We start from the raw sequence: 12,634 nt of genomic DNA, 5'->3' as shown, positions 1-12,634 counted from the left end.
TTTTGTCAAGAGGAATCATTTATTAACTCTAGTTAGTAACAATATACGATTTAGTTACCATCTCACGTTAATTTGTGTCATATCATATCATAAGTGTTATTTGATGTGTCTTATTATACTGAAAATAAGGTCTGATGATACCGTAAGGCGAAACACGTACCCTAAGTTATAGATGCTACATTTGTGAGACTTTGACTTTCAGTGTATTTTCCTTCTTGTTACACGTGGATAAATTTTTTGGAAGACAAATTATTCTAAAAGAATATCTATCCTCTATACTTCTTCTGCATTTCTACCTTCTAATTCATAAATAACGTGCATGTAAGCGATTTAACATAACTTCAAATAACTGTACGTCTGCAGTAGTGTTCGTAGGTTTTTTTAAGGATATAATGGCTCTACACTTTGATAGAGATTGATGCAGCTTAACTACTTCTGATATTGCTTTATCAAATGGATCTTAATTTTTCAAGATGTAGGTCAATAAAACTGAAAAAGAGAATTTCATAAATAAATGGATAAAACTGTTTCTTTTTTAATGAAATCGTTAATTTTGTGAACATAATTCTTAAAAATTTCCACTTTTCCAGAAATTCATCGTTCAGATTCATTGAATTTATACTACAAGGACATTTATTCACCTATTAATCTATAGAACATATAAGGACTATTATTTTAGCAATTGGTTAATCTTTGCTTTAATAAAATTATTTATTACAACACTTTCGTCAACGTGTGTGTGGTGGCCTTATACGTGGATAACTTGACCGCTTCGATTCAGTCTAGATTCGGGCAGCTTCTTTTTATTAAGGAATTAACGTCGATTTCGGCCCCTTGATCTAGTATTTTAATTTTCGTTCTATCGGTGCGTGTTTCTTTCATATCAAAAATGACGGAAGTGTAAAGCAGTTATAGCTAAACCAAGTTTATCGTAATTTGTGGCTAGTTGGAAAATTGTTAAAGTATGCGGAAAAGTGATAATGGGAAATATAGTAGCGAAACGACAAAAAGTTTTAAAGGTACAATTAATTATTTTTTACCAATGTTTACGTTGTTATTCTTGTTATATCATATCGGTTTTAAGTGAAAATACCCACGTTTGAGTAATCAAATAAATTGACCTTAAATGACTTCAGGTACGGCTATACTTCATAAGTGCAAGTCCGCAAACATTTTCCGATACTCTAGAAGAACTAGCTGAAAAGTACCCATCTGCAAAACTTTATTTCGCTATAGTATCTTCACACGAACTAAATTCTACACCACTAGCTTTGCAGTCAACAACTGAGATCGAGGCATTGCAGATTCTGTCCGGCATATGTTCACATGACAATTTCTTTCAATGCAATTGGATATTGAATGCAACAAGCAATGCCTAACGTGTTTGCCAGCAGCTCAAATGTGATAGTGAACTGAGTTAATGAAGCTCTTGTGAGAGAGGGTAATCGGAATATTACGCATAAAAAAGTCCAATTATTTTTAAACAATTTCATATATAAACGTTTTTTGTGCCTCAAAAACTCTTAGAATTAGAGGCGATTGCGTCATCCAAGGTTCAAGGGGTATCAAATTTGAAAAATTTAAAACCAAATTGTAATTTTATGATTTTTATTTTTTAACGAACACTTTTGGTCATAACTTGAGAACTTCCGAAAGTATTTTTATAATTTTTTCACGACAAAATAGGGGGATTCCTGAGGATGAATTCTAGGGTAAAAAAACGATTTTGTGATAATAACTCTGGTAGTTAGAGTTATTTTACTTAGAGCACAAAAAAAAACTAAAATTTAAATTATTTTTTTTTTGGAAAACTAGTGATACTACCTCAATAAAATCAAGTACATTTAATGATTAACGATTTTTTAAATAATATTTAAGGTCTCAAAGTACTTATTCAATAAAACTGATGACAGCTTAATTAAGCACTTAACTTGTACTTTTTCTTTACAAATACGTAACTCTTGTCAAAAAATAAAAAAAAGCTCAAGATTCCACTTTATAGAAGTTGTCTAGAGACTTTTCTAGACTAAACCTATAACAACAAGTAGATTGGTAGAGGTGGTACGGTCCTTTGGCCAGCGAGATCGCCTGATTTGACACCTCTAGACTTTCAAGAAAGGGCTCATATACGCAACTCCTGTGCAGAAAATGCATGGAGACAGAAATGTATAAGGTGTCCTATTTAAAAGGGACCAAGTTTTGCCTCCTCTAGTTTTATTCTCTCAGTACTCCAGTAGATTTTTTTCTTGTAATTAACTTACCATATGTCCGTATTTCTCTGAGTCCGAAATACATCCTCTAAGGATTGGTTCGGTTGTTTCGTGACCAAAGCGCTGACGACATTACCGTCGTTATGAATCGCGTCCCTAATCTGGGCTCATAACATGCCCCTTTGGGACTTCATTTCGTCCACTTTTGCATTAAGTTTGTCTAGTTCTTGAAGGGCGGCTTCGTCGATGCTTGCTAAAAATAATAATGTTAAAATTATCAAAAATGTGACTTATCTAAGTACCGAACTATATGGAAAAAAGTAGCTCAAATTAAGTACTATGTTGATGGATTTGAAGAGTAGAAATGGCTAGTTTGCCATTCTGTCATTGAATTCGACACTCTTTTTTTTAAATTGTACCAAGTTATATTCATACACTATCCTACTGAGTGATTTTACTTGGCTGGAACTCACTCTCTTATTATATCCAGGAGTTAAGGTTAGAAATTTTCAACTACCTAAAAGATTTATTCTTTTTTCCGGGTAGTTGCATATATTAAGTCCAATACTTTAAAAATATGTTACACATTTCTTTGCAAAGCAGTTGAAGCATCGAATATTTATTATTTAAGGTAGTTGGACATTTCTGATGAGAATCATTTCACAAGTTCTTCAGAAATGTTATTATTCTATGTAGTTTATAAATTAATAAGTAATTTATAAGTAGTATACCTAAATATATACAAAAAAATGTGTATAGTGATTTTGGGCGGTGAGTATATGTGTATGCTTGACCAATCTGCCATTACATTCGGCACTCTTCGAAAAATCTAAAATTGTAACTAGAACTAATTATTACTTTAATGATATTTAATCGGTATTAAACGTTGTCAAACAATTTATTTTTAAATAAACTACATTTGTCGTTTGAAGGTGTTAAAATCAATGACAAAATTCAACTGCAAGTCGAATTAAAAATTACTGTAGTTTACTGGCTGAGGATTTTTATACAGGCTCTAGATCTGTAATAATGTACACATTTATCACTATTTCATAGGTATAAATCAGTACTATTAACTAAGCGTAAGTTTCCCACCTGTTTCTTCTCAGAGATTTTTTTCGTTAAACTAATTTAATTCAGAACTATGACACTTTCTCATTGCTGAGATCTAATTTTATGGTGGTGTTGAATCTACTAATGGTTTATACATTGTAAACCTCTTTGCGGAGTACGTTTCTACTGTTTACTATACGATATGATTAAAGACTCCCTTTCTATTGGTCAGACTTACAATGCTATTCAGCATTTCATTCCTTTAATTCAATCAATTAATTGAATCGAACCATAAATAAGGAAATAGACAGAAAGAAAAATATGCACTTAAACAATTTTTAATTACAGAGTTTTTTATATAACAAGAATTAAAAAATAAATTAAAACTAATTGATACTTGTCCACTATTTTAGCAATAATGATTCATGTAAAAATAACTAACTTGTCTATAATTCTGTTTTAGATTTTAAATGGAGATAAATAGTGTAAAATGCACTTTCAAACGTGACTTTCAAAATGAGGCAAACACAAGCGAAGGCTGTCGCGGGAGTTACCAGTGTGGTAAGTATTACTTTATTATTTAATGTCATTGTTGGTAATATACAGTGTATACTAAATTGATGGTGAATATATGAGGATTTCAAGTGTTAGCAGATATATGGAAAAACCGCCCAATAGGGATATTGTTGTTATACATTTATTAGTATAGTATGTAGAAACGTATCATCCATTTTTATCTAAGAGACCAAACGAAAACAAAAACAAAAGTAAGGACACAAAGTCACGGTCTCATCCAATCTATATAATTTCTCAAAAAAGCTTAAAAGCTACACGTGTTTCGCTCCTGTCGGAGCATCATCAGGCCTAAAAAATACATTAAGATATTTTTCAAAAAGAACGCTTATAAAACTCATTACCTAGACCTACATAGATCACATTACAACTAACAACAAAAGAAAAGCTAGGTTAAGTTAACAATTCCCACCATAGTTAAAAATGTATGCTTAAAAAATAAAAAAGTAAAAATTTAAAATGTCACCAGTGGGGAACGATCCCGCAACCTTTAGATTCACAGGCGCGCGTCTAACCCATAGGCCACCAAGTAACATGATAAAACATGGGGAACACTCCGAACTATACTATTAAGTGTGAATATAAGTAAACATCATAACATTAACAATAAAAACTAAAAATATCTAAAATCGAAAAAGAAAAGACTTTTTTTTTTTTTTTTTTTTTTTTTTTAGACAGGTTGTTATAAATGAGGTGAGGTTCAAACGTGAAAATATCGTTCACACACACAAGGACAGGGCTCTTCTTAGCTTTAGTTATTTCCATCTTTTCTAACAAGTCCAGTTTTTTGCCTTTGGAGCACTCAGGCAAAATATCCGCTCCCTGAGTTAAAGAAAAACCATGTGAGGAGGCCAATAAATGATTCGCAAACGCCGATTTAGTTTCGATCATGTCAGTATCCCTATACCTGTCCACCAAACTTGTATGTTCCTTTATTCTGGTGGAAATTTTTCTCCCCGATTGCCCTATGTAAATGGCATTACAGTCACTACATCTTAATGAATATACCCCTGATTTTGAAAAGAAATCTGCCTTATCTATTGTACTAACTAGCTGACTTTTTAAACTGTTTGTAGTTTTAAAAGCAATTGTAAGATTTGTAGACTTAAAAAACTTTGCAAGCTGCAAAGAAATATTACCAAAAAAGGACATTGATCTAAAAAGGTGACTATTTTCATTATTAAGATGGATTAAGTTGTAAGTAAGTTTGTATTTATTAAAGAATTTAGAATAAAGGCGATTAATTATATCAAGTGGAAAACCATTGTTAAAAGCAATATATTTAATTATATTTAGTTCATCAAGAAAAGCTTCTCTAGAAAGGGGGATGTTGAAAAGGCGATAGAAAAGGGAATTAAAAGAGGCAAATTTGTAGGAATAAGGGGAGTTTGAGGAGTATTGGATGACATTATCCGTAGTGGTGGGTTTGCGGTAGATCTGAAATTCAAGTTTGTTGGTATTTTTTGAAATAAGAACATCAAGAAAAGGTAACTTTCCATCTCTTTTTTCTTCAATGGTAAACGAGATATTTGCGTGAAGAGAGTTTATAGAAATGAGGAAATCCGCCAATTCCAGATCATTTCCATTCCATACCACAAAAATATCATCCACGTATCTCCTATATACAGTGAGAAAAGCACCAAACTTTCCATTGACAATCTTATTATAAGCGTTCTTTTGAAAAATATCTTAATGTATTTTTTAGGCCTGATGATGCTCCGACAGGAGCGAAACACGTGTAGCTTTTAAGCTTTTTTGAGAAATTATATAGATTGGATGAGACCGTGACTTTGTGTCCTTACTTTTGTTTTTAGTATAGTATGTATTTTAACATATACCAATATAACCACAATGTATGAAAAAAACAATACACTTATAAACCAAATTTTGATGTCGATTTTTTAATGTATATATTTATTTGGGTTTATTCGGGTTTTCTTCTATTATATGTAAAATATATACCATTGAATGTTGCGGATTGGCTTACAGCAAATTACTTGAGTATGAATCAAATAAATAATCAAAATCTGTACTTATCTACTCGTAATATAGACTTGCATTGTCCTAATAAACTAGTGATGTAAGGCTACTATGGAGTACTCACATACATTTCATATGTTCAGAAATTGCTTCTGGAGTCTTTGCACTTCGAAATTTATTTACAGTTTCTCCAGTTCTGGCATTCTAGGATATCTTATTTTATCTTAATTTACGAACCTGCCACTGACGCAAGCCAAGTTTTCTTCATTTAGAAATGTACAGACTGAATTCTTCAAAGGTTACCGAATAGATCAGATTGTAGCATGTGTTTTACCAGGTTGAATATCTTGACAGTTTATTCCCTCTTTATCTGTGCCATGTTTCCTATATGTAAACATCTTGATAATCATAAAGTCTTGCAAGATATTTATGATCATTTAACAAACAACATTCTTAAAATATATTTTATCAAATTTTGAAAGTGGCCGCCATTAATAGCATTTCAAACCAGTAATCATTTATAACCCGTCATTTTGATTAGGTACACCGTTGTTTATAAATATTTAACATAATCTTCAAATAAGTGTCAATTATTTAAAGAAAATATTTACAATGTATTTAACTTCAGAGATTCAGAGCACCAAAATGTTAATTATGCTTGGCTGTGATGAGAAAACTGGAACACACAACGAAGTTCGAATAAACTTCAACAATAAATATCAGCACAGAGAACCTGTAAGTCAGTTAAGAATCAGTAGAATTGTGACTAAGTGGAAAGAGGCAGGAACTATTAAGGATCTTGGTAGATCAGGAAGTACTGGCATTCCTAAGCTAGATATTCTGGTTTCATTGCACGAAAATCCGAACCTCTCAAGTAATGATGAACCTCTCAAGTAATAATGTAAATGTAATGTAACTCCCAATTACAAATACACTGCAAAAATCTAATGACCCTGTACAATTTACAGCAAAATATGTACATAACAATTTAACATTTCTTTCACCTGTTACCGAAATAGAGGTCATTGATCTTTTAAAAAGTTTAAGTGATAGTTCTGCTCAAGACATCTTTGGTTTGAGCAACAAAATATTGAAACAACTTGCAAATGGTTTGGCCCTACCACTATCTCTAATAATAAACAAATGTTTTTCATCTGGTACATTTCCACAAAAGCTTAAAATAAGTAAAGTTGTTCCCATATTTAAAAAGGGTAATATGGATGATCTAGGAAATCACCAACCCATATCAATAATACCGATATTATCCAAGCCCATTGAGCTCTGTCTAAACCAACGTCTCATATCTTTTTTTTTGATAAACATAATTTACTTTCACCAGCGCAGTTTGGCTTTCGAAAAGGAAGTTCCACTGCGGATGCACTCAGGGTCATGGTAGACTACCTGGTTGATGCATTTGAGGAGGGCAAGACAGTGGGTGCAATTTTCTGCGACCTCTCAAAAGCGTTCGACTGTGTCTCGCATAATATTTTGATGAGCAAGTTGGATTTTTATGGTATCCGGGGTATTTGCCTGGAACTTATCCAGTCCTACCTTTGTGAGCGTCAGCAGATGGTGACTTGTGGAGGAAGAACATCCTCCATACTTCAAATACCAACAGGGGTGCCTCAGGGATCAATCTTGGGTCCTCTTCTGTTTTTACTTTATGTAAATGAATTACCCGCCCACTTCTCAGAGGTGATATCTGTACAATATGCGGATGACACAATTCTTCTCAGTCGGCATTCAGATCTGATTTCCCTACAGAATAGAACTAGTGCAACTCTTTACAAGTTAAAAGTATGGTTTGCTGACAATAATCTATGCTTGAATCTAAATAAAACAGAGGTGGTTAATTTCTCTTTAAGGGAAAGACATCAGAGAATAGACGCGATCAAATTTCTGGGTGTTTATCTAGATAATAAATTATCATGGAAGAGCCATATAATAGATCTGGCAAAAAAACTCTCGTCAGTTCTTTTTCTGTTGCGCAGAATTGTTCAATTGGCGCCTCCAGTAGTATGTAGAACGGCGTATATGGGACTTTTTCAATCAAAGTTGTCATATGGACTGTTATTTTGGGGTAACTCGGCTGACTGGCAGAGAGCATTTAAGTTGCAAAAATCGGCACTCCAATAGACAGTTGTAGACCTTTATTCAAAAATTTAAAAATCATGACAATGCCTGGCCTATACATTCACCAATGTCTGATGTTTGCTAGAACACACTAGTAAATAGTAGGCACTTATACACCAGACATGGGGGAAATCTCTTACTTCCACAACACCGGCTTAGTCTGACCCATAAGGGCTATAATATGACTAATGCCATAAAACTTTTTAATGCAATACCCGAAACCACAAAACAACTACATTTAAATAGATTTAAGCAAGTAACGAAAAACCTGATGTTGGAGATCTGTCCATACTCATTGGACGAATTCTACAATAGTCTTTAACCTAGTCTTACAAAATTTATCGAATATTATACTTTCATACCTGTATAACAAATGTTTCATACATACTTGTGAGCATTTCTGATGCGAACCAAAATTGTATTTTGTTTTATATTGTGAACAAAATGTAAGTTTTTTTTTATTTGCTATGTTATGTAGGTAAAACTCTGATAGGTTAATGTCTCCCTTTATGCACTGTATTATTGGCGTTTGACAGTCTATACTTTTTGACGATACTAAGCTGTTGGATGTATATGAGCAAATAAAGAAGTATTATTATTATTATTATTATTATTATTATTATTAATCAGCTCGCTTTACGACCGACTGTAACAAACTCATTAAAGAAAAAAAAAGGCACCCTTATAAAATTTAATTACTTCAAGAGCTCTTAGAAGGTGACCTAGATCGTAAAACTGAGTTTTGCCAAGCCATGATTAAAAGAACTGATAATAACTTTAGACTAGTAAAACATATTTTTTACTATTTGTTTGAATGGATAAGTAAATATAGATACTGGGCACCTGAAAATCCTCACTGTTTTAGGGAAAATCATTCTCAGAATTATGAAAAAATGAATGTATGAGTAGGGATTATTAATAACAGAGTAATAGAACCATAATTCTTTAAAGGAACTTTGACGGGATAGCGTTATGATGACTTTTTACTAGACGACTTGATTTTACTGACGACAGCACTGGCGATATTGTCATTATCAGCACCATCATTCCATGATCTGTGTCGAATGTTGAAGATAGGCCTCTCCAATCATTTTCCATTCCAATCGATTTTATGCTGTTTGTATCCAGTTGCTGCGGATTCTCTTAATCTAGTGCGACCTATTATTATGGTTATTAGTGTTAGGGCTTCTGTCCACTGGTAGCACGCACTAATCGAAAACTCTTCTTTTTAGATTGACGGCAATATCACTCTTGAAGACGTCTTTAAGTCTTCTAATAAGCTGTGCATGAGAGGGTGAGTCTTCTCTTTAGTTCGCATGTCTGGTTATTCCTTGAGATGCTGACCTCATGGCAAAGGTATCTATCTGTCATTTGAAATTCAACTCTGTCAATCTTCAGGTCCCAGCCAGGAACAAGGCCTATCATCATGAATCTTGTTTTTGTCATATTAAGACCGATTTTTCCACACACCTCTTGCAGGTCCTGCAACATCAGTCGCATTTCTTCTATATTGTCCGAGAATAGCACTATATCGTCAGCAAAACGTAAGTTGCGTAGATTCTTGCCATGCTTATATTTTTCTAACTCCAGTATAATGGTTTAAATGCACTATCCATGACCGTAGTTTTACCGTCAATATGGCATTTTCGTAGATATTGTGGATCAGTTTGGTATATCGATAGTATTCCATAATGGATTTAGCTCTATTGTATCGAAGGCTTTGTGGAAGTCCACAAATATCATTACTAAAGCTCTGTTTTGTTTAATTGTCTTTTCTTTAAGTCTTTTGATGCTTTATGCATTACAAATCCACGACGAAAGCCTGCCTGTTCTACAACTTGACAGAAATCTAATTTATTTTCCAGTCAGGTAGTTATAATTTAAGGAAAAGGTTTGTAAGGTGACTTAAGAAGCTTATTGCTTGGTAGTTCTGTAGTTCTATATCTCCTTTTTTGCGAAGCAGGAATACAATGATATTATAGCATATATTTCCTCTATGGTAATATCTGGGATGTCTCCTGTTTCTTCGTTAACAATTCACGCCTTCGATGTTAGGATTTCGGGTTCAGGATTTTCTTCATCACTATCATCATATTGACTTTTGTAAAGATGATTTAGAGAATTCCTCCATTATATTTGGTTTCTATTGGTCGTTCTAAGTTCTTCCGGCGATATTGATGAAAATAGCTCAGATGTGCCAAACTAAGCGCTATGCTTTCAACAGAATGGAGCGCCTCTTTACTATGCTGGGGTTGTTAGAAGATTTCTAGATAATGTTTTTTCAAACCAGTGGATAGGCAGACGTGGATTAATAGAGCGGCCACCTAGATTACCTGACCTTAATCCATTGAAGTACTTACTTTGGGATTAGGCCAAAAATGAAGTGTACATAGATAGACCACAGATGCTTGATATCCTGAAAGATTGCATTCGTAATGTAATTCGGAATATTCCTCCAAACAGAGTTGAAAATTTATAGCAAGAATTTGCAGAGCTATTTATGCCAGTCGCTTTCAGTATTTGATAGAATTAATTTTTAGAATGTGGACTTTAATTTATCAATTTATGTTTCAATTAAGTGTTTTAACGTAATTATTTCGTCAACAGTTGAAGATAGGTATAGGACATACTACATAAATTAAGTCTTAAGAATATAGTATACACATAAATAGCTTTAACCCATATCCGAAAAATGTATTTCGATTTCCGTCGTGTCCTCACTACAATGAAGTTTCAGAGCGAGAATAAAGCTATGAGGAAACTTGGCCTCCTTTGCCTCGTTTGACGGCCACCACTGTTCAAATCTTAAAGATTTGGACCAATCCTAAGCCAGAATAAAGTATGAACGAAAAAACAAAACAGCCAATAAAAAAAAATAAATGAAAAGTAAAAAACTATGTAACTGCTTATAAAAACGTAATCATTTGACCTTTTCCATTTAAGTACCGCAGAGATTACTTCCTTTTAACCAATCAACCTTCACAGCTAAAATGAGACCAAGTTTATCAAATTCGTGTGAGGTAAACCCTAATTTAAAAAGTACTGGATTATTCGTTGCTGATATATGGTACCTCGCGATCGTTCCAACTCTACATATATCCAACTCTACATACTCGTTTAGAAAATCATATAATAGCTCCATACATTTGATACTTAACTGTAAACAAGTTTAAATAATTTTTTTATTATATAGAATTGAAAACGAAATTAAATTAAAATGCATTTTTTATGTAAATGGCCTCGCACCAAAGTGGTTATCACCGCACGATGCATGTTTTATTCTGTAGAAGGTACGATGAGATATTCAAGAACATGAGCCAAGGAACGAAAATATATTACATACCGGATAATTTTATGAAATGTCAGTGACACTTAGTAAGACATCTGTACTTATCCTTGTAGACAGTGGCGGATGTACGGTAAAAAGGACAAGAGCGTAGAATAAAATTTTAATCAATTTAAACTCAATTTATTTTGTTTTTTTGATAAATTTAAAGCAAGGCTGTGAACTAAACACTTACAAATTACAATTTTTTTTTGCTTTAATTGTTGCCGTTTTATATTGATGTAATTTCTAGATTTCTTTATGTAGGCAAATAAACGTGTATTTATTTAAAAAAAAAGGGAGTTAATAATTTAATAAATTGAATTAATTAAATATATTTAATAAATATTAAAAGTGTTAATTCAGAAAATGTTACACAAACTTATAAAAGTGTCTTCTAATATTGATAATTTTCTTATAGGTCGTTGGCATTATTAATAAATTCTGTTTTCTAGGTAAAACTTCTTTTCTATAGTGAGTCATGTATAAGAAAATACAGAATTACTCACCTAATGCAGCCGTTTTAGGCCGAATAATTTTTCATATTTATCATCTTTATTACTTTACTCACTTACTCTATGTTTACAAAGTGCAACTTCATTAAATACTCTGTGATTAATTTATTCCACTATTTTCGAAAGAGAAGGGTTATTTTATTATTATTATTATTATTCTGCCTTAGTCGAAATATATCTTCCTTAAAAATTTATAAGGTGAAACACTCTTCCATTCATTAATATGATTCAAGTCCAAACTATTTGGCAAGATGTTAAGTTTGTCAACTATGATAAACTAATAACGTTTCCCAATAGAGAACGAGGAGAAGTTGATTTAAAACCGTTGTACCAAAGAGAAATTGTAACCTAAATAATATTTTGTCAGGTTATTACACAAAACGACGTCCTATTTACCGATACTGAATGATGGTTACACTGGATAAAGTAATTAACAGAAAAAGAAATTGTCCAGATTGACATCAGGATGATAATCAATTTTATTTCCTTATGAACAAAATGATATAATCGGAACATTAAATATGAACTTTTTGTCAGCTGGGCCTATAACATGTTACTTTGAATTGTAAGGCACTGGGTAGTCAAAAGAGCTCTAATACAAAAAGCTTCATCGAATTTTAAGTATAGCTGAAAATTATTTTATTACATTTCTTGGCATTTTGCGTCTGTATCACCTCGTAATATCGTCCATATGAACCATATTTGAGAAACAAATAGTCCAATTAAAATAATCTCCTCTTTAGAGAGAAGTGCATGGACTTCTTGTAGGTGTTACGAACTCTCAACTTAAAAAAATGTCTGACAACCTCCTTTAATATGCTGGATAGAGTCCGCTAGTCCATATA

The 12,634-nt window shown here is 32.6% G+C and overlaps 1 protein-coding gene across 1 annotated transcript in view; it reads left to right on the top strand.

The window, feature by feature from the left end:
* Positions 1 to 813: 813 nt before the first annotated feature.
* The window catches only part of LOC126744790 (proton-coupled folate transporter-like), a 74,335-nt gene continuing 62,514 nt past the window's right edge, over positions 814 to 12,634 (top strand). Inside the window, exons 1-2 of the mRNA XM_050452347.1 lie at positions 814 to 1,019; positions 3,727 to 3,824. Of these exons, the coding sequence (XP_050308304.1) occupies positions 3,780 to 3,824 (45 nt within the window). The 5' untranslated portion in view covers positions 814 to 1,019; positions 3,727 to 3,779. The remainder of the gene's footprint in view (positions 1,020 to 3,726; positions 3,825 to 12,634) is intronic.

Source organism: Anthonomus grandis, chromosome 14, assembly GCF_022605725.1.
Source record: "Anthonomus grandis grandis chromosome 14, icAntGran1.3, whole genome shotgun sequence".
NCBI lineage: Eukaryota > Metazoa > Arthropoda > Insecta > Coleoptera > Curculionidae > Anthonomus > Anthonomus grandis.
Note: the sequence above shows the minus strand (reverse complement) of the source record. Positions and strands in the feature narration are given on the sequence as shown.